At 38.7% G+C, this 23,689-nt stretch overlaps 1 protein-coding gene across 3 annotated transcripts in view; it reads right to left on the bottom strand.

Annotated features, from left to right (window-relative positions):
- Nucleotides 1-2,042: 2,042 nt before the first annotated feature.
- Nucleotides 2,043-23,689, bottom strand: part of LRFN2 (leucine rich repeat and fibronectin type III domain containing 2) — a 158,762-nt gene continuing 137,115 nt past the window's right edge. For all 3 annotated transcript variants that reach the window (XM_027748903.2, XM_039379120.1, XM_027748900.2), the window contains one exon: nt 2,043-3,816. In XM_027748903.2, coding sequence (XP_027604704.1) covers nt 2,898-3,816 — 919 coding nt within the window. In that variant the 3' untranslated portion in view covers nt 2,043-2,897. The remainder of the gene's footprint in view (nt 3,817-23,689) is intronic.

The following is a 23,689-nucleotide window of genomic DNA, read 5'->3' as shown; positions in this document are numbered from 1 at the left end:
TTGCTGACTTGTCTGGGGCTCCCTCCTTCACCTATAGGTCCCTGAGTCCTGTTGTTCCCAAATGATGTGAGCAGCAAAGGTAATTGCTGGGTGCCTGTTTCATTTTGCTCCGTATTTGCAAATCAGCTAAATGTGAATTGAGCCTCATTCATGAAAGACAAGTGAATTACAATTGTGATTAACAGTAATAAATGCAGCTATTAGAATGTGGAATTTATTACCTTGGTTTTTTTGGCAACTATCCCTTATTTTAAAACTGCATCTGTTGGCTTACTTCCTTTAATCTTGTATGAGAAAGTGAAAAAGAAGTATTCCTCTCTGAGAAAGAAAGCAGTATAGGATACACTTTGAAAATTCACAGTTTCATATGCTAGTAATATTGAAGATGATCTTAATGGCTAAATTAAAAACAACCTAGATGTCATGTTCAGAGTGAAGCAGCAACATAATAAAAGGGCCAACCGCACCGCAGTAGAACAAGGAAAAGAAAATAACTAATAACATGAACGTCTGTAAGAGTTTTTAGTGCAACATAAACGTATATGTTATTAATGGTTAATATGAAGGTGCCATCTGGACAGTTGGATTATGTAGATTCTGGCACTAGAGGTGTCATTCATCATGGAAAAAATGAGAAAACCAGACAGTTTGAAAAATGTTTCAAACAAAGTTTGACTGGATATCTTTTGAATCTATTAATGTATGGATGAGCAATAATCTGAGCAAAAACCTGCAGAAAGCCAGGATCTAAGTCAAAAAAGGCTACCTCTTATCTCTGCAGATTTTGGAACAGGGTTTAAAATACATCAGTAATATAGATCTGCATAAATGTAACAACAGAAAAGGAGGTGAAATGCTCCTTACGAGATCTTTTCTCATGTATTCCAAAAAGGTATAAATTTCTTTAACTATTTTATACTTAAAGCCCTGAAGTCAAAGACAGTTTGTGAAAAAGAGAAAGCAAACATCTAAATTTTCAAGATAATTTAAAAAACAATTACTTCTCCTTACTTAGGTTTCAAAGCAGACCACAGAACAACAAATAAATGAAAAGCAGGTACTTTTTTCCCCAGGTATGTTTTTTACTGTACATTTTGTAGCAAAAAAAAAAAAAGAAAGGAAAAAATATTCTGATCACAGGGATGTCATTATTTAAAACTCCAAGTAGGAAACATGACGAATACAAGATCAAGTACACAGCCATGTCACAATATATCTCTGAACCTTTAAAAAAAATATACATAAAGTTTTTTTCATGTGTTATTTTCTCTGTACCTTGCACCCTTTCTTCATATCTTTTACAAAATCGATGTAAATAATAGTAACAATGTGTAATTTCAGAATGGTTCCCGACAGCTGATCATTGAGAGCCAACGAATTAATAAACAAATGATAGGACAGTTGCAGTAGCCACCAGAATGCTAGAAATCACAGTAAAATTGTTAAGGACAATCAGTTCAGCTGGATTGGCCATGTGTATTTCTACAGCCACAGCAACACTTACCAAAAACTAATCTGAGAATCAGTTTGCAAGTCCTAAACAGCTCCTGTTATTAGGTAGCAAGTATCTTCCTGAGGATGAGACAGGGAAGCAGGAGTACACCAGGGACTGGGGAAGGGCTGTATGTAATGCAGGGGGCACATGGGAGACCCTCTGCTCTGAGATACCCAAATTGAACTCAGTTGCTGTGGCTAACTTGGAACATACCCAATCCCCTGAAATACACAAAAACTTAATTTTCTTGTGGCGCTACTGGTACAGTCAAGCTGTGTCATGGTGATTGTACGGACAAGGAGCTTTTGTCACAATAGGGTCAGTGTTTTCTTTGGCAGTTAGAGTGGCAGTGTGACCTTCACTAGAAGCCATTAATATTCATAATGTAGAGCTACTTTGGTTTTCCCTTGCTTTATCCTTTAATAGGAAATCTTGATAACTATTTTTCCCATCTTTGATAGCAACACCCTTACAGATACCAATAGCTGCTGCAATCTGCCTTGAGCATTGATAAGCAGAGACTATGAAGATAGAAGGAAGAGGATGATTTCTTTTTTTGTAATTTATTTGCCCCTAGATTTAATTTTTTCTAGGACAGAAAGGGATGGTATTGGGGGTGGATTATGCAGTACATCAGAAATTTGACCTTTGTACGTACCTCCTTTTAATCTGGGGGATTTGATGAGACTAAAAACAAAACCAAAAAATGCATGGAAACATACTTTCTGTTGTGGGGAAAAAGCAACTCAAACCATAAAAAATCAAAACAGAACAGAAGTAAATAAATCCCAACCAAAAGCCGACTCAACAACAAATATTGTTTGCCCAGATGTCACAGTTAACACCATGAGATTATGCTGAACAATTTGCTCTTATCTGTCCCTGTGGGTGCCATGCCTGCACTTTTGAGAAAATCATTTGCAATAACAACCAGATATATCCTAGCACCAGTCATATCCACAGAAGTGTATTTCTGTGTTTGAAAGAAAAGAAAGAGGTGCCCTTTAAAAAAAAAAAAAAAAAAAGAAAAAAAGAAAAGAAACCCTGTAAAATTAAATTTCTCCTGTTAAACCCCTTTTCATCCTCCTTGTTTAATCTTGTGTGATGGTTCACCAACAGTCTAAGTAACTTTTGGAAAGTAATGCTAAATACAACTAGCAAATTCCTTGAAACATTCACGCATGGTTTAGTTGGGGCCAGACAGGAATGGTGCCATACGTGCCTATTCACATTTCATGACCTTCTTGCTCTTTTAGTATCCCTGTTACTTACTTGCTTGTCTATCTTTTTGGCCAGTACAATTGAAAACATTTCCTCCCCTCTCTTTCCAATTGCATGGCCCTGAAGCAAACCATGCTTTATAACCTATGAAGGGAGAAGAGGAGGGGGGAGACACTGATATTTACACCGTGCTTTCCATTACCCACTCTGAGCTCCCGAAAGTCCCTTTTGCCCCTGTTAGGTCATTGTCATCATACTGCAAAAGCATGCCGTTGACTGAGAGGCTCCTCTTTGTCCAAATGTTTGTTATCTTTTTTGGGTAGGTGCAACACTGAGATGTAGCAAAGTCCCCCATGTCAAAAGAATGGCTACGTTTGGTTTTGCCCTCTAGAGGCAACATGAGGAAGCTGCGTAATTTTGACTCCGTCTGGCCCAGCAGGGGCTCTTTGTCCGAGTGGCGGGCCACCGTGGAAGTTCTGGAGTCTGTCATTTCCTCCTTTTTCTGACATTTCAGTTCCAGGGAGGCAAAAGCTCCCATTAGCCGGTCAATATTGTGTTTTGACCTGGAAGGAGGCCTCCATTTACTGGACAATGTGCCCTGTTCACTTTGGAGGCTATAGTTGTCGCAGTCACGACTATTTGCAGAGCTGGAGGAAGAGGAGATGCTACTCCGTGCAGACTGACAGTTAAACTCCATAAGTTCATTCCTCACCACCACTTTGGGATTGACTTGGGGCAGGACTCCATTCTGAACTGGTTGTGCTCCATTTGTCTGTGAGTAGACATTGCTGACATTAGACATCTTCCCTTGAGAATTGTTGCAGACCTTATAGCGGACCATGAGTATTACAATGAACACCAACAGAGTTGCCACAATGATGCCTCCAATGATCAGAATCATGGTCCCACCCAGGAACTGACTGTGCATTGACTGGCACTGAGGGTAGTCTTCTTTGGTGAAGAATTGGGCGCATCCCACAATATTGGTGGCAGTAAGGGTCGTGGCTGTGTCATCCCACATTGCCAGGACACAGAGGTCATAGCCTGTTCCAGAAACAAGGTTGGTTACAACAAAGGCCTTGTTTGTAGCTGGTATCATCCTTAAAAAAAAAAAAGAAAGAAAAAAGAATTGGTTACTCTTGACACAAAGGTGAAAGAGAGAACAGATATAAGAAGGATGTTGTGTTTACTGTTCTGGGTACTGGCAAAGAGAAGTCAGAGCCATAAAATTCAAACAAGCATTCAAGCTTCCCAGCTCCTGTGGGTTCAACATCCCAGCATTCAGTAACACGCAAGTTTTGAGGGCCAGCTCTCAAATGTGCAATAAAGGGAGTAATAAAAATCAGACCAAACTAGTCTGTTTTGTTTTTTTTCTCTCTCCTCACTTGCATCTGTCCTATTCTGAAATATATTCAAACCTGAAGAGATAACTCAGAATAAAAATATGTGCTTACAAAGAGCAGTTCTTTCTGAGTGTGCAAATGACCCTTGTACTTGCTGAGTTTCAACCTGGCAGTTGTCACATTGCTTCATGGGTGCCTAAACATTTACTGTCTAACATCAGCGGGTTACTTACCTTGTGAAGACGTTTAGTTTTCTCATTGACTGAGAAGGCAAGGCAGGCAACCACTTCTCTCTCTTTCTCCACTCTCCCACCTACTTTCCCGATCCTCCTACTCTCCACTGTGGAAAATATCTCCTAAAAATGCAGCTATCATCATCTTTGCCAGAAATTTCTTCCAGCAAACACCTTCCCCTCTGTGAGTGAAAAAGAAATACTGGCATTGGCAATATGGGCTGTGGAAGTGTGAGGAGAGGCAGGAAGAGACAGAGATGGAAAGAAGAAGGTTTCTTTAAAATAAAGAATTCTATTCAAGTAGGAATCCATTTCCAAAAACCAAATAGCTAGGCCTGCTTCCAAAAACCAAATAGCTAGGTCTAAGCTGTGCTCCAAGTTGGGACATTTATGGACATTATTCTTTGTTGCCACAAAACTTAAGCAGTCATTTGAACTCATGCAGTATTAGAGCATCACTAGCATTCAAAATTAGCAGATGGGAATGAATATGGTTTACCTCCACTTCAAACTGATGAAAATTGCAACACATTAGTGGAACACAGTGGAGAATCCAAGATTTGGTGCCTAGTGGTTAGCCAAGAATAAAACCAAAGAGATACCCCATGCATGTTTCTCATTACTGTTACATTACATTACAGGCTTGGGTGAGAGAAAAAAGCTGAAATTAAAGACAGCCCATTATGACATAGATCTGCAGGTCTTTTGCACCGGCAACAAGGGAGCCCTACAGGCACTTACAACACACAGTGAGCTGATGTGACTGTGTTTGGGACGGTAAGGCCCACGCAGAGGAACAAGGCATATTCCTTGTCGGAGTGCCAGGCTTCCTTAGTCTCAAATCATCACCACAGCTAGCACAAACTGCAGCTCTGCAGAGGACCTTCCGTACAGTGGGAGGGAAGAGATCTGCACTGAGAAGCAGCAACGTCAAGGCACTGCAAAGATGAGCCTCTGATCATCTTTGCATTTATGCATTCACGCCACTTACACAACCCTTCAGTCTGGCCACAGGCGAGGATGTGGCTCCTTTTTAAAAAAAACACACACACACACAAAAAACTGTAAGGAAGAGAAATATTTGTGAGAGACACTTGAGAAATAACGTTGAGAAACATCATCTGGCAGGTTTACTCAATGTTGTATTTTGAGATTCTAGACACATTTATCATCCTAATGGAGCTGTTTGACATAGATATGAGTTATTCAGAATGAGTCCAGAGGTCATAAAGCAGCCCTCATGAAAAACTCCAGATACTGCTGCTAAAATGTTTTCCAAAAGTTGAAATATGTGATCTCAAGTTATTTCTAATTGTTCTTTCCTCCCTGTGGCTCTGAACAAAACACCACTGCCCACAGCAGACTGCACTCTGTTGAATTGTTCAAGGAATTGCATGTGCACACACCAAGGATGATATATGGAATAACAGAATACTATTGTTCTTCAAACATCTGATTTTAAACTCTTGAACAGTTTCACTAATTGCTTCCTATGTCCTTCTGTAGTGCTATACTCCATTTTTCACCATCAATCTCAGCTACATGCTTAAAAAAATCTGCAGTGTGTTAAGTCGTTCAGAAATTATTTCATTGCAAAACCTCATTACAAACAAGTAGCACTGTTAGCAGAAAGAGTAGTCAGCCCTATAAACTTGGTCTTGGACTTGGGTCATAACTCTTGGAAAAAGAGAACTATAACACTATCTGTTAGAGTGGTTCCTTTTGCTTTGCAATGATTAAATGTGGAGAGACGAGAGACCATTCTCTCCAAGCAAACAGCAAACAACTGAGTTTACATACTTATAACTTTGCACATGTACGATCATCTTTGCATTTATGCATTCACATCCCTTACTCAACCCTTCAGTCTGGCCACAGGTGAGTATGTATTTCTCCTGTTTAAAAACCAAACATACAAAAATAGAAATACAGTCTTTCAGCCTCACCCACTAATGCCCGATTCATATAGAGTGAACACTGATAGCCTAAATCATTTACAACTTGTTTTTTTTCAAACACAATTACACACCAGCTTCCAAGGAAATGTAACTGCCTGAAATATTTCAAGGACTGGCAGGTAGTGATAGTGGCAAAAAATGTAAAGCCAATCCATTTTTAAATGTACAGCAGTGAGACCATAACTAGTTCTAAAGCTTGGCTAGGTTAACTGTGTTGAAACTTCTATAAAAGTTTGTCTTAGCCTTTAAAAGAAACTGAGTCATTTCTAAATTCAATCAGTGCTGGCAGCTACAGCTGTGGTAATATTTGGACTAATAATAGCTTTATAAAAATCACAGTTGCAATCTCAATTAAAGAAAAAGCAATCAACTCTCCATATACATTCAAAATAAAGAATTTTGGATGTTTCCGTAAGCAAATTTTAAATGTTCTTGTAAAATATTTAAGTTAATGTAGCTGTTAAAGAACAGCTGAACATAGGAGTAAGCAACAATTTCAATAGTACTAGGAGTTAAGTAATTACTTTTAGACTTAGTTTTCTATCTTACAGAGAAGACAATCTTGTTTTCATGAACTTGCCAAATTTTAAGAGTATTTTGGCATTCCTCTGTGCTTTCATCTACCCTCCTCAAACATACTGCCAGTGAGCTGTGATGGATGACATCTCTTAACATTCCCCACACCTAAAATCAATGGGGAGTCTTTTTCGTTCTGGGATATTGATGACTCTTTCTTTGATTGTCCCCAACACAGGTATTTGCAAGGTGCCACTTCAATCTTTGCTTTGTAGCCTAACAGGGTGCGTCTCTTCATGGCTGTTTAGTACATGTAGTGCCATTAATCATGCACCACCCTACCCTGCCACTGGGACTCAGTAGCTAGGAGCTGCCATAAAACTAAAAGGGGTCATTAAAACTGGATCTAGGCAGAGATCTTGCAAGGCTTTGTTCAGTCCAGCTAAACACAGAAAGCTGTTTTCAGATAGCAAGGATGTGGTTCATGGGAGATCAAAAAGAGCTTTTGAAAGTTGTTAGCTTTAGGAACTCTGAAGATTCTGATGTTCACAGATAGTAAACATACTTAAAAGTTGCAGTATCTTGAAGCAACAAGTCTGATACTGTCCACTTGCTGTTCAGGGCAGTGTGATCTTGCCTAGATGCTTCTTATCACAAAAGAGGAATAGAGATCTAAATCTGGTACTAGACTTTCTTTAGGGAAAAAAAACCAACCAAAACAAACAGTTGACTAACTGCAAGAGAAGATCAACTAGCAAAAGACTTGCATATAGGTTATGAAAGTTTTTAATGCATACAGTTTAAGGAATCTGGGGGCTGGGAAAACAAATACAGAAATATGTCAACAGTGAAAATGTAAATGTAAAATTTGAAAATCTTATGGAAATATCACTGTCCAGACACATAAGACACAGTAATTTCTGTCTTTCTCCTCTGATTTATTCTCCTTGGAGTAGGAGGAGCAGGCAAATCTCCACACTGGTGCCAGGATTTTTTAATCTGATTCTTAATCTAGTTCTTGAATCCTATCTGAAGGTCAAAATACCCCAAGGAAAAACTATTCATATAAGAACACAGTTCTGACCTCTCTGGAAAACCTTGCCTCTAAGGAATGAAATGAGCATAGAGATCTTACAACTGACCTTCTTAATTGACAAAAAGAGTTCTCTTCTCTCACCCTTTGGTACAATAGCATCACTTATTGGAAGAGAAGGAGACCTATGCCCAGGATGGGCATAGCATAACCATCTGAAATAGAACAGCAATAGACAGATGCTCCCAGGAGAGTGTGATGAAGAGCTATGAAGAAGAGCTATGAAGAGCTATGAAGTTGAGATGAAAGTTTGCAGGGCTTTTTCAAACAATACATTCTGTTCAATCCATGAAGATTTATGTCTCATTTTGTGAAAGTGCCCAAATGAGACCCTTTTAAAAAAAGGGAAAGACAGTGCTAGAACTCTTCTTTGAAATCAACCTTATTTTGTACCACCATCACCGCTAAAACATCCTTGTTATGTCCTTGTGGACACAACATACAGAAATCAAGCAATTTTCTAATTATTCACTTCAGTGTGTGGTGATATTAAGAAAATTAGAAAATAAATTACCTAGAAATATAGGGGAAAAAGGTTTGCTGCAGACTTCACTCATAATCCCAGATGCAAGTGAGCACTGAAGCTTGCAGCGAGTGAACTGTGCTGAGAATTTAAGATAACTGAGTTTTATTCTTTATTTTATCAGTTACACTGATATCAGGCTCCACTTTATCAGTAACTCTCAGTTCCTGAGAATTCATTTTGCTGTACTGTAAGTCTCCTCATTTATAAAATAGGGATAATGCCAGCAATCTCCTTTCAAAAGAGGCCTGTAGTGTATTGAAGGAAATTAGTAGATACGGCGATTGCACCGTAATATACAAACGAGTTCTTTTCTTCTGTGTAGCACGGGGGTTTAGCAGAAGTGAACTGTTGGTTAATACTGTGGTTATGCAAAACTGAAAAATTAGACAAAATCCAGATTAGGCTAATTGGCTAGGCAATTCTGTTCCTTTTCTCCATCAAAAGAGGGATGTGGTACCATCCACTTGAGACCTGAAACTGCTTTAATCACAGAACTTGCAGGGACCTGTCAACACAATTCCTTTGGGAAAACACTTGCAACTTCCAAGACTCAGTTTTATACTGACCTGCTAGATTTTTATTTTTTCTTTGTATTATCCAGGGCTGTATACTACATATGCACATTTTTTTTTATATTATATGGGTCTATATACTACTTGTATACAATTTCTCCTTTAGAAATGAATTCTAGGTGCTCAAAATGGAGTCATGCTAATTTATTAAATACTGTATCTGAGGGGAAAAAAGAAGTAAAAAAGCTTAATTCTTTAAGTGTGAGTTTTCTAGCCGCTCAACTCAAACTCTTCCTATAAGATTCTGTGACTACATGCCATGTCCCATGACAGACACCTCCCAGGGAATGGTCCATTCTCTGCTGATAAATTCCCTTTTTTTACAGAGTGATTTTAGAAAGCTGTATATCAAAGCTGTATATAGTGGTTGGAATGTTAACACCTGAATCATGGTAGAAAAAGTATGCAAGAAAATGTACCAAGACAGCAGTATAGATGATGAGGTTCTGAGGCTTGGGAATGTTTCTGGGCCCTCATTAATTTACCAGTTCAGCTATAGACTATACACTAATTATGAAGCAACTGGTAAACAGTAGTGCTAAGCATTGTCAGTATGCAATATAGTTTGTAATGAGGAGGGAGAAAGGAAGGGGGAAAGGGGTGCCAGGGTGAAATAGTGTTCTATAAAATCATATTCCACTTAGTTAGCACACTAATTTTCCTGTGTAGCAATGCCGTGATGTTAAATATCTGCCTCACAGCACACTCCTAGATTTCTTCTTACACAAAGTTGAGTTCACTCAGGTGCCAAAGTATTGCCTAGATTACTCTCAGAGCTAGAAATTGATCCACAAAAGTGAAACACTGAACTCTGAACCATTTTCTTTTTTTTTCTGAGAAAATCTCATGCCGAAAATGTTTTTTTTTACTTCATCAGTAATTTTTTCCCCATTATAAAATATTTGGGTTTTTTTCCTTCATTCCAGTTTCACAGATATTTCTGAAAAAAAACTCAAACAAACAATTATTCCAGCTAATCTTCCATTAAACTGTTGTAGAAGGGTCTGATAGAGTCCTACATTTCAGGTAGAGTGCCCATCTTCAATCTCAGTGAATTAAAGTAGGATGGTAGAGAAAGGGGAAAGGGAAAGTATCAGTGAGGACATACTGGAGAAAGACGGACTAAAAAGCACGTAAAAAAGGGTGAAGATCTTTCAGCAAAACCGAGCCAATTGTAAAGGTAGTGAAGCGAATCAAGGCAGTGGAAAGAGCCCAGATGGTGGACAGATATTCAGAAGGCTGAAGAAAAGGGCAAAAAAAGATCAGAGGAAAATTAGGAGGTTCTAAATTGAAGTGAAAATGCCACACATGATGTATTGCCTGGAAGCAAGAACAAGTAATTGACAAATTTGGACTGTACACTTAGCATTCTTCTTGGCTGCCAACTGTGATTTCCTTGAAAGTTTTATGGTATATATTGGTGTATTTTTTTTCTGAATTTTTATCCTGGAAAGACCCAGTTTCTGCAGTCATGGAATGAGAGTACAATCTAAAATGTTATTAAAAATTAAGTTGGCAATAGAGATTAATTTCTGACCCTTCAAATTTCAAAAGAAGTCCTTGAACATGTATCTTCAGGTTGCCTTAAAGCCTCAAGAATTAAAAAAATGAATACAAAGTACCAAGTATACTGCTGTGTGAGATCTCACAGTCTTTTGGCATATGCTTCAAGATTTTTTAATCTAAGAATCTGAGAAAGACAGAGATCTATTGTGACCTGCATTTTAAAAAAATGACAGTTGTATTTCTGGTGTCCTGGGAAAAGAGATATTTGTTAGTATTAGCAACAGGACGTAATTCCTCTGTCAGTGATGTCAACATAAGCAAATGTCATATAATACCAGGAGGTAGCCAGACTTGTTCATTAAAAACTAAACCAACCCAGCATGAATAATTTCCTGCATTTTTTATTTTATTAGTTTTGAGGGGTTTTATGACATACAATCATAACTTTGCCTTTAGACTGAACATTTATTATTAAACACAAATCCCTTCCTGCTTTTCTGAAACCTGTCTCCTCATCACTCATGCATCTGACTGCCCTTCAGAGAATCTGTCTTGTCAAATAAAACACATAGTACATATAATTTCATTATTATTTCCTAATTTGCTTATACATTTTTCTGCTCATTTTGGAAAAGTGGGGTAGGAAGTGGGAAAGAGAAGATAGAGAGAAAAGCAATTGATATGTCTGTCACAAGATGGTGAGCCAGGGAGATACCGATAATGAATGTATTCTCTGTGCGACAGGGGAAAGTAAAAAAGAAACCAACCCCAAACATTAAACTACTAGCTCAGAGAATATAAATTTATGCTGATATCTGATGGGTTGCTGAATAATGTCCCCTGGGGATGCACTGAAGTCAGTCATCTGGTGACAGAGCAAAGCGTAGGCTTCTAGGGCACATCACTTCACAAGGCTGAGAAAAGGGAACCACACTACAGGGCATTCTGCTCCCCTCCATTAGCCATTGCTCTAAGAGGAAACTCTCCTCTCAGTAATTCTGTCAGATTCTTGTAAACAATAAGGAGCTGCAGGCAGGCACAATGGATGAGGTACTTCTGGATGAATGAACATCACCAGAACCATCTTCTAACGCTTTGAATCAATGAAGGTGCTCAGGTCAGCTGTCCAGGTCCAAGCTACTGCACTGGGACAACCTCATTTTGGTTCATGTTGGTATGAGAGCATAAAATTAGACTTTCAAGCTCTCTGATGTATACTGTGATTTCTTTCATGTGGACATGACAGCAGCAGACATTTAGTGCCCTGAACATTAAATTTTATGTTTAAAGGGAAAACAGACACACTCTAGGAAGGTTTGACAGCACAGAAGATTAATCCAGTCACACCCAAGCTATTCAACAACACACAGAACACCTTTCACCTCATTATACTAATTGCCTGAGAAAAAAAATTCCTCACACTAATTCAAATCCAACTAAAACATATTTAAGCTCATTAGCAGAGTAATTGAAAGCCCACACAATATTTCTCTTAGTAAATGTGAAGCTGAAGTATTTATGGAAACAATGCATAGCCACACTAATAAATTCACTCTGTATCATGTAAATGTAGGGTTAGAAAGCTATCATAATTCACAGTAATGTCGCAAAGAGCCAGTCAGTAAATTTGAAATTACTCGACAGCATGTAAAATCAGCAACTGATAGTGGCAAACCCACGTTACAAATACCCCATTTCTAAAGGTGGGAGGAGGTAAAAGTTATCTGTGAAATGTGTGTTCAAGTCATTAAGCAGAGTTTGGACTTGGGACACACTTTTCCCAGGTTTTTATAGACTGATGGCTCATACACTTGGTTGAAGAGCGTTATTCGCTCTGACTCAAGTAATTCTTAATTCTTTTCTGCAGTGTTGGACAGTTACATCAGAAAAGGTCATCCTACCATACCAGCAGAGGTTCCCAGAAGGGAAGGAACATTAGAAGTAATGAGTACATTTAGGAACTTGGATAAAATTAATTTGGAAGAGGGAATCTGCTATTTTCCTGGCAGAACACAGCTGTGAGATTCAGCTATATGCTGTCTTTTCATGAGAGTTACAAGTGGGGCTTTCCACTTATTTCCAGGTAGAAAAATTTGTACTAATTATAGTGATGGGATCCTATAATGGTTAACAGACATCCATCCCCTTTTTCTATATGAGCTCATGTGAGCTGAGATGAAGAGGAGGATTCTTAGTGACTCACTAGCAATTACTTACAACTCAGAGCACTTATGCTACACTGCAACTCACAAGTCCTGCAGAAACTCAGTGTCCTACCGCACAGGATAATTTTATGTCCGGAAGGTTGTGCTGGAATGACAAAAACTCCAGGCACTGCTTGAAGTTATGTTGGCCGGATTTTGTAATTGTCTGGTCAAAGCAAACTCTAACATGCTGTTTCAAGTTCTTCTGTCAAAAAAATCTTTGTGTGCTGATAAGAGAAGTGTGGTGCTAGCTAACAGCTGACAAGACTATTCTAACTATTCCAACCAAAAGAAAGAATCTTATTAAATGAAATAGGCATCACTGCCCACAGAAACCATATATACACTGATATATCGGTCTGTATAGAAAAGTATCTCAGCATCAGTTTGACACAATTTATGCATTATTAAAAAGTTTAAGTACATATCATGCAATTGTTCCCCCATCTCAGTGATTGAACTCGTGGATAGTCTCAAGAGATAGAGAATTGTTATGTACCAGAATCTTGAGCATCTCTCTCATCATGAAGTTGAAAAAAATTAATTTCATTCCCAGTAGAAAGGGAGAACTGCATTCACCAATTCTCCAAAAATGAACTAAAGGAATATCAACTCACCAAAGATACAGCCATAATTTACCTATGTTCAGAGAACCTCTCTGGCAAACTGTCTAGCCTCATAGCAAACATTGGAAATACCTTTTACTATATAAAATGGATACAGAAGAATTGCTTGCTTCTTGTAAAGTAAGAAAACTTATAGAAAAACAATAAGGAAAAGTTTGAGTTAATAATCATCTTCAAGCTTCTAGATTCTGAGTTAGAAGAGGGAGAAAATCTTTTAGAAGAAAAGTATCCATGAAATACACAACCACGTACAAGGTAAAGAGAACCAGAATGATTCAGAGTGACTTTTGAAATAACATTGGGGTAAAAATGTTTTTTTCAATTGCAGAATGAGAACAAGGGGTGAAAAAATCACTAATAGTCAAAAGCATTGTCTCCTAAGGGGAGAAAAAAGCAGAAAACAAAAAGGAAAAAAAGGTAACATAGATATATAATGAAGGCATTTCCTAAAGCAGAGGTTTGACATTTTGCCTCTTTCTGGGTATTGCACATAAAGCAAAGGAAAAGGAAGGCTAGAAGGACTAGATAGAACAGAAAGAGTTGGAGATGTTGAAATTTTGGAGTGTTCTATAAAAGACCAGAACACAGTTACATCCTTTAAGTTTGTCATACCAAAATTAGATAAAAGCATTTCTCAGCAACCAGAGACACACTGGTTCTTTCAAAGCTGAGCCTGGACTGAAAACGTAATGTGTGAAGAGTGACAAATCCATTACTGAAAAGGCAAGTAAAATCCATCCAGCAGAAAACCCAAGTTTTAATTTATAATTACCCCAGGAGAAAGAAAATGAGAAGTCAGTTATAGCTTCCAACAGCAGCATGATTTTATCATCTAGATATATGTTTCTCATCTAAAGGATCTTAGACAAGTGCCAGAGATTTCTGGTACATGAGTAAACTTTACTAAAAAGTAGTCTACTACTTCCCTACATGTTACAAATGAGACAGAGAAAATTGATGGAAGTTAACATGAGTCACCTGATAGGTTAATGACATGACTCAAAACCTGTCCACAATTAAGAGCCAAGAAACAGATGACTAGCAGCCTAATAAATCTCAGCAGTCCAGAATCCTAGGCTATGCATCTCAATAGTGAACTCATTGCAAAGAGGAAAGCATGAGCAATATTTATTGGATCTAGCTTTTCTTCAAGGTGCTGGCTACATACCTTGTAAATATGTATTTGGCCATTCTCAAATTAGTTCTCACTCACAGAAAGTACACATAAGGTTTGTAAATACCAGGAAAAGATTGAAATCCTAATTTTTAGTGAGGTTACTTATTAAATGAGTCAACAAATATAAGAGTGCTCAAATTTGGTATCTGCCTTTTATTTCAGAGAACCACAACTGTTGAGGGATTGAAAATTATAAATTCTGTATTTGGTTTATTGTCATTGTATGGTTTTGTATATATTATACCTTTTCATGTGATTCTTGTGTTCTGATTGGTTGAATTTTGCTGCAGTATTATGCATATTTATATTTTTTCCTTATATGGTCATAATTTGCATGCTCCGCCTGAACCCCACCTTCTGTTCCAGTGCCTTCCCTACCCATGTTATTTAAGGCTGGAGCCATTTTGTGCAGTGCTCTTTTTGTTCCTCCCTTTAAGCCATTCAGTTGTACCCCGCTTTTACAATAGTCACCTTACCAGTTGCACCCCAAAAAGTTGTGGACGTGTTTATTCAAGCATCGACCTCCACACACAACTGCTCTTGTTTAGGTCAGATGGTGTAACATTAAGAAGAGAACAGAATTTCTTCTCATGTTTCAACTTTGCCAGTTGGTTAGGTTTATCTGGCTCCTGAAGTTTCCTCACTTATGTCTTAAATTACACAGCCTTGCTGAATATGGTTTCAAGACCAAATAGACTCAGACAATGGGCAGGTAGGTGATCAACAAGTTAATTAGAACCCAACTACAACAAACAGTAGGTATGCCATCACTCTGTTGACATAGCTACATCCAAATCTGCTGGGTTTATTATTTCTTTATCATGCTTAATTACTACTCATCATACCTGGAGGTTTTTGCAGTCATGGATATTTCATCGTCCACCAGGAGAATGAAAGCTTTTACATGTAATAGGTGTCAACATGAAGTCATTACAGATGATAGAAAACAGCTTGTGAATAATTTCTTTGAAAAACTCTATAAATTCTGTGGAATCACACATGTAAGAGCACTCTGTACTCTTGAAAAGAAAATGAAAGAATGGGTTTTTCTTTATCTTTGCTTGAAAAACTTTCAAAGAAGTAATGAAGGCAGAGGCTGACAGATCGCTCTGCTCTGGAGAGCTTCAAGTGTAAAGCCTGAAAAACTTTGACTTCTTCACTCTATAAAATCATCTCTGAGCTTTCCTACTGTAACTACAGATAGCATAAATAAGTACAACCTGCAAAAATGACACCAAAGCAACAAAAGGAGAGCATGGAATAAAATGTAAATCCAACGCGCAATGGTACTAAATGCACAACCTTTGCCTGCTTGAAAAATACAGAATCATTTGTCACCTGTGCTATCAGATAAGGGAATGCCGTCCTCGTCCTGTCAAAATGAGTAGTAGTAGAAATTTGCCAAATATTCATTGACATTTAGGAACAAAAATGTTGAGCTGAACATTTATTCACATCAAGAAGCAACAAAACCTCAGTGTGACCCCTCCAAAAACACTCCAAAAAGGAGTCAAAATCCAGACTTATTCCTAGAAAGGAGGATAAAATAAATACTCTAAAAAATCATTACATAGAAATGATTTCAGGCTTCTTTGGAGAGCACAGCCAGCACTGTATATTAGTTATATAACTCTGTTTTTCCATATATATATTTGTAATTATATTATCAGTATAATAATTAGCATTTGACTCAACATTTCTAAGACTCAATGTAAACCTTAAGAGGAAACTTAAGCATGACCCTCCTTAACCACTATATGGGCTGGGAGATTTCTTAGATCTGCAGTCAAGAAAGAACAAAATATGATGCACTCAGTAAAGCATCTTCCCTTCTTTTCTCAATAAATGGTCTCCTCAGAAGTACTGAAGTGCAGCTCAGAGCATATGAGCATGGGAATGGAGCAAATTTATGAAGTCCTGCAAAGTTGTACTTCACTAGCAGGACTGCCGATTTTGGTCTCTCTGTACCGGAATGGGTTAGAGGGAGTCCTAAACTTTCCTCTATATCACTTGATAAACAGCTGCTGGGCTCTGAGTTCGCTTCTCTAAATGATGATTGAGTGCCCTTCCTAGGTCTCACCAAGACAGTGCTAATCCCATGACATGTGAAATTTGGGTAGGCAGTACCATCAGTCTGTGGAAGGACTTCAGCCAGGCACACTATCTGCCTTTTTACATGATAAGAGAAGGAGGTCTAGATCTGAGCATCTTGACTGATGAGATGACCTTTCCTGCTTTCTTGATGGAGAAGTCAGCCTGGCTTTGAAAAGAAGAGATTATTTTTTTAAAAAAAAGTTTAATTTCCTTTCTTATTTCTCTGCCTCACCAAAAATGATAGGAGGGTCACCAGCAGAAGAAATGAAGCTGCAAACCTGCTGAACAGTAACTCTGACAGAACAAGAGGGGAGGATGTAGCCCATACCCAAATGTCTGTAAGAGGAAGCCTCACATTTTACTCAAAACCTATAGCAAAACAAAAAATGGAAATGGTCTAATAAAGCCTGTTTTCTGTTTTGAAAATCTGCTTGGGAGCTGCCTTTGTTTCCAGAGTTGCTGGAGACATGTCAGGCAGAACACACCCCTGTTTCATCCCTTGTACCTCTCTCAGGAGACAGTAAAGGTGTGAAAAATCCTATGTCTAAGCATTTTGGTGGCTTTTCATTTACTTTAAGATTGCTTTCAAAACAGATGTTTAGGGTGTAGTCATTTCCCGACCATGAACACTCTGTCTTTGCGGGTGTGTATTTGTACTATCCCTCCATGTTCAGTGTGAATCCTTTTCCTAGACATGACTTGAGAAGTACTTGCCCTTCTGTGACAGTGCCAAAAATCATTACTTGGTGGTTGGAAAGGGCTGCAATCAGGGATGAAGTGGAGAAAACTGTGGCACTGCTGAAAACTTCTATGAGCTACTGCCTTTTACATAACTCTGAGAAGTTACTATCTAATGTGCCTCGTAGGCAGATTAAAATTAACTTACCTCAGCCAACAGAAACTACAGACAGAGCCAAACGATTCCTCACAATGCATGTGTTTCTCTCTTCTGCAATAGCCTGACTATAAGCTACAAGTCAAAGATGAATCTAGTGCTAAATTCATGTGGCTATGCACCTAGTGAAGATAAAACTCTGACTCACAGTGATTAAGTTTCAATGAAATATTGAAGAATGCTTAATTGGTTTCAACACCTCAGCAGCAGAAAAGAATTTGCTTTCTCATGACTAAAATTCATAACCACATTTCAGAAAATTAGTTGGTTTTTAATGACCATGCTGGCAACTTTTTTGCATTGCCATAGAAAAGGTGACCGAACAGAAATATTTATGTAACCACCAGTGTAATTTCTCGATCCATAGTGTAAATACATGGTAGCCTGCCACAAGTTTCACCTGGGTCTTTTTTCTCATGTGCGCTCTGGGTTTGTTTGCAGATACTGGCCTCTTTATTCTGTAGAGTGTCCCAGAACTTTCATAGTCATGTTTCTGAAGCCACTGCTATGTGGATTTTTTTTTTTTAATCTTGCTATGGAATGAATCACTCCACCCTCCCTCCAGCACGAAGACAAATGTGATTGCTGCTCCTGAACATATGGTGCAGCCTAAAAAAAGGGTTATCTTGTAGGAGTGTATCTGTAAGCATCACTTATCACACAGTCCCCAACGGAGAATTTAAGAGATGATAGCTTCGCTTTTTCTTTCTCAAACTGCTCATGTTCAGCATTTTACTGTCTACTGCTTTCCAACATGCTCATGATTCCTCGAGAGAGGAAAGCCCACTCCCATTACAACTGGCCTTTTACATATTGCTCAGCAAACTTGGTTCGCTCTACTTTCAGGGACAAGTTTTGTAAGATGCAAAAGAAAATGTACAAAACTTTTCCTTCTTTTTATGTTCATAATTTCTATGTGACATTATACCACATTTTTTGTCTCTGAAGAGAGCAACCTATAACCATATGAAAAGTCAGATTTTCAAAGTTACAAATTTCTACGCTATTCTCAGTTTGAGAGAGAAGATGTTACTGTAATATTTTATCCCAAAGCAATCTTCTCCAATTACAAAGTCTGTCTCCCTCGAGAACCTATGAAAAATTTCAGAGTGACCCATGTGATGACAGCAAAGGGTCTTTTTTTCATGGGAATTCACTACAGTTTCAGACAAATATTTTGAGGATACCAAAATGCTTTGATTAATGTTAAAAATTATCTAACTAGAATAGTCTTGAATGGAAATGCCTTATATAAGTCAAGAGACAGTTGAAGGAACACCTGGCACTATTTTTTACTATAAGGCAACCCTATACAGTTGGAGATGGCTCTTCCAATGGTTCTGTGCATTGGCTAAAATAGATTTAAAGCTTAGTAGAGAAATGGCTACTGTAGTTGCCCACACAAAAGTTTACTAAGGTGTGAAGGAGCAAGATTCAGGATGGGAACAGTTCCAAGCATGGAGAAAAACATGCAGCAATTGACTTTATTATATGGACCTTACAGTTATTTTATGGACTTTACTGTTATTATGTGGTTTCATTGTATTCACACTACACAGTGCACAGCCTGGACATGCCCGGGCTTGCCACCAGTTTGCCTGCTCCCTGCTTCCCCTGCTCCCCTCTCTAATAGGCTGAAGAAGCTGCAGAGAGGAGACAGTTACCATTTGCCCTTTCCTTCCCTGGTTCCTCCCCCTTTTTGCCTCTGCCCCTATCCTGATTTGCTCCCCCGTTTGTCTGTCTCATGCCCCATCCTATGTTCTGGCCCTTTCCCCTCCTGAGCTGATAAAGAACGCAGTGCACGCTTCAATAAAGTATTCTACCTGCACCCTACCTGGTTTCCTGAACCCGTGCTGCGCCACTGCCCCATCCCCGCTTCGGACCGCAGCACTAAGGCATGACAAAAGCAGATCTGGCTAGGAAAACTGATTTACACACAACCCCTTTACCTGAGCAGAAATTGCAAGTTTGATGATGGTTTGTGTCAGGAGCACACAATTCTAAAGAGAGGAGGAAGAAAATTTTACGATGGATACAGAACAACTCAGATAAAGAGAAATAGTAATTTTATGGGTAAGTATGACCATAAAAGATGATACAGCAAAAATGTAAATGCACCACCATTTGCATCTTGGTTTAAATCTGAGTAGAGTCACAAGGATGTGCACAGGGGTCTTAGGCAGCTTTCTGGTACTGGGACTGTTCACCCAGCCACAGTCTTAACAGTTCCTTCAGTGATGACCAGCAAGTGTTTCTGGCCTAAGCTTGCTCTCGCTAAGCCTGGCCAAACCTGCATCAGTGCACTGAGCCTGTGATTATTTCTTAAAAGAAATCTGCTATTGCAGTCTCTCAACTGCAGCCCTGCTGGCTTTGCGGTACTTGAGGCCTTGACACAGACATGTCAATAACACCAGCAGAAGCAGCAAAGAGAAAGGCACTGATGAACGACTACAATGACCACTAACAATCCCAGACAGACAGATCTAGATCTAGAGGTCTAGAGGAGAGGATAATCTAGACCAAACCTCTTTTGCAATGACTAACAACACAGAAGGGAAGGTGAAGGGCAGGGATGAGTGTCTGTAGCGCTATGCAGTGGTCCAAGGGACTGGCCAGTGAAGAACCTTCCTATAGTCAAGCAAGAAAGAAGTATACATTTTCATGTTTTTCCATCTCAGTTGCAGCCCAGTGCAAAGTATCATAATACCGTCTTCTCAGTTTACTCAAGTATAAGTGTTTTTTATAGGCAATATCTTGCTGAGATAAAATCAAAACAAGATATTCCAGAGGAACAGGATAGGAGACACCTAGTGGATCATAGCTTAATAGCTTACCCAGGGAATAAACAAGGATAGAAAGAGACTTTGATCCTGCCATGTGCTTTCTGCACCTGTGGACATTGCTTAAGGTTTGGTAGGGTCTTTCCTATCAGGTTCTAGACCATATGTCTCTGAAATTATCAGTACCTGTTGTTTCCGTCAGCCTTATTTTCAGGACTGTTTGGAAGAGTTGGTACTTGGAGACAAGCACTGACCTAAAGTTTGACAGCCTTCTACCATGTCACTTAAAAAGGCTCTGCTTAATTCTCAAGGAAGATGAGGCCATGTAATACCTATGTTTTATAAAGCCTGAGAAGATCTATATGACTGCTGTGACATGACTGCCAGTTAAAGTAATGAGTGTTCACACTCAGAGAAGTTAAGGCAATGGAAACCTTAAAGCACACAGCTGTAGCATTGATATGCACAGAATGTTTGGTTTTATTGAATGTGCTGACTTTACCAGAAGGCTTTGATTGACAGTTTGACTGCTTTCACATTCTCGTCTTTGTAGGAGGCCCGTTTCCGAAGTTAAGAGCAGCATGAGTAGTCATGATCATTTAGTCTGACATTCTGGACAGCAGAAACCAGCGTAGGCTGAAGAGTTAATACAGGGATTCTTCCACTGATCCCCATCACAGTGGTTTACCAGACATGGGGTCTTAAGTATTTCTCAGAGGGTAAAAAATTGTTGAGTGCACCTCCTTCTTCTGGTTCATACCACAGGGTTAAAATGTCATAGCTCATTTCCACTTTGAATGTATAGGTCCTTGATTCAGTCTGAGAAAGATAGAGTGGTTTACACATCTATATATGAAGAAAAACCAATAAGCAAAAAGCAAACTTTGAGGCAGGATGGAGACATAGTCTATTTAAAGCTGTTCTGAATTTTGCTTTTGGAAGAGTCAGAGGATGGTATGAGCTGCTATACTTGCGGAGGAGAGGGCAGGGGTTGTGGAGATTTGGAATATAAAGAATAATATTGTGGGTGATGAATGGTCTGCTAATGGCCAAGATGACTGTCTAAATAGTCAATAATTTTTTATAAAATTATTGAAGGATAGGCTTGAGAAAGCCCAGGTGTCCACAGATAACCTGCCCAAGGCCATGATAAACATGAAGACAAGTAGCCAGAGTTTAATTATGGGAAAATACCTAGGATAACTGGTTGAAATTGAAGGGGATTCAAAGACACTATGGAAAAAGGAAAATCATGACATTCCATGCATAAAAGGTATTTAAAGCCAGCTCTGGAGTGTTCAGAGATAGACTGTCTGTTTTGCATCCAGCCACTTCCACTTGAAACATGCCTTTGACTGTGAGGTACTTCTGTGTGTTATTATCAGTATTAAAAGTGACATGGAAAAACATCCAAACATTTAATAGCTTTTTCTGAAGGGTACAGGACCGCATGATGGAGGATATCCCATTGCTACCAATGGTTAATAGTTGCATTTAACTCTCCTCAGGGCCATAACTCACTCAACGCTTCAGAATTTGGGAGTGGTGGAACATCCTTGGTACAGACAAACACATAAATGCTTCCAAGCCAACAAAAATCACCACCTCTCTAGGAGTTTCTTCACAAATCAGGCTATAGTTCTCAGATTGCATGTACACAAGAGTGGAGAAGCCAGATCTCTGATGGAAGATGTCAGAGAAGTAATTTAAGACTGGTTATTGTCACTTTTTAAACTCTGTTCACTGTTGTTCACTTTGCAGAAAGAAAATGTTAGACAGGCAGACATCGCTTATTGTCCACTGTATCTGTGTCTGCAGCAGACGTTTCATCTGCAGTTGTGCTGGGAAGCGCATTCTGAAGCACACGACTTATCCCAAAAGCAGCAGTATAATTTATAATAACATCACGAACCAGCTTTCAAAAGGGCTGCCCGTGGGAGTAGTGTATCGGTCACGTCATTTGGAGATATATCTGCTGATTTTAGCCACCAAAAGCATTTATTTCTGGTATCTCTGTAGAATAAATTAATGTATCAAAGAGAGCTGGACTATGTTTAGTCTAGTGGATCATCTAGGAATGGCTCTGCCACTAAAAACTCCACCTTCCTGGATGGCCAGATCCCAAAATCACTATGTAGAGACAGAGCCTTGCCCCTATCCTGGCAAGATGAGGAGTCAGCCCCGTGGTGAGCCCAACTCATAGGTTCACCTGAGATGTGGCCCCCAGAAAAGGCAGAGCAGCTGTCACCCCACTCCAACTACACACTGGAGCTGGTGGGAGAAGGAAAGGCAATGCTCCTTGAGCTGCCTCTAAACTAGATGTTGAAGCTAGGTGGTACGGAAATCTCTTCCTGTGGAGCCAGGCAGTATGTTTGTGTTCTTAGAAGCTATAGTTTATTAAAAAAAAAAGAAATAAAGTTAAAATTAAGTAGTTTGATTACATCTTTTCTTTTTAACAAGAGTATTCATTGGTTCAAGAAAAAAAATAGCCTTTTCAGATATTGATTTTCAAAAGCAGAACTTAGGAAGCCTTTTTTTCAGTGAAAACCTTTAATATATTAATGGAATAGAATATTATTTCCTACATGTTTTTATACCTTCTATGATTTCACTTTTCATTTTAGGGGAAATAGATCTACAATTTTCTGAGTTCTTCTACCTATAGATATTTAAAATTAACAATGGCCTAATTAAGAAAAGCTTGAATATTTCTTTGAATAGTCAGTCTCTGCAAAGTTTTGGTGCTTATCCAGGTCTCACTGAACATCAGCTAAGTTTCCATAGCTTCTGAGGATGAAAAATAGGACTGAAACCCACAGACAAGTCTGTTCTGCTTCCATTCCTGGTCTGCTCTACAGCAAAAGAAAGCACCTCATTTTATCTCTGCGGTGGAGTAGAGAAAATAGTGGATTTTTAGGGAACTGTGTGTTAATCCATCTTTGGAAGCAACATTGAATTTCTAATCTCTCAGTCCTCATGGCAGGTTGTTCCACCTGTGATTATCTCAACTGTAGTTATCATTATGTTTGTTATAGACACGTGTCAGTAACATCCTGTGGTGACTGATGAAACTGTGTCCTAAGTACATATTCATCTATCTGTGCTCAGTAAAAGAATGGTTATCATAAAAGGTATCTAAAAATAGTGGGATAAGAAGAGACAGTGTAAGGATAAACAGCCAGTCAAATCAAATGATTTATCTAGCAGAAACATTTAAAGAAAAAAAATCTATGCACAGAAAAGTCAACAGTCATAGATATCATAGTTACATTAGTTTGCAAAAAGTCTCACAAAACCTAAAGCTTGATAATTCTGTATAGAAAATAAAAATGAAGAAATTTAAACGTGGCCATGAACTAAATCACAAGTGGGAAAAGAGGATCCAGTCCTGAAAAGAGTTCTGTTGTGACTTTACTCAACTCCTGATTTGTGGGAAAATCCAGAGGGGAA

The sequence above is a fragment of the Pipra filicauda genome, unplaced genomic scaffold (assembly GCF_003945595.2).
Source record: "Pipra filicauda isolate LSUMZ 115617 unplaced genomic scaffold, ASM394559v2 scaffold156_size1729456_pilon, whole genome shotgun sequence".
In the NCBI taxonomy this organism is placed as follows: domain Eukaryota; kingdom Metazoa; phylum Chordata; class Aves; order Passeriformes; family Pipridae; genus Pipra; species Pipra filicauda.
Note: the sequence above shows the minus strand (reverse complement) of the source record. Positions and strands in the feature narration are given on the sequence as shown.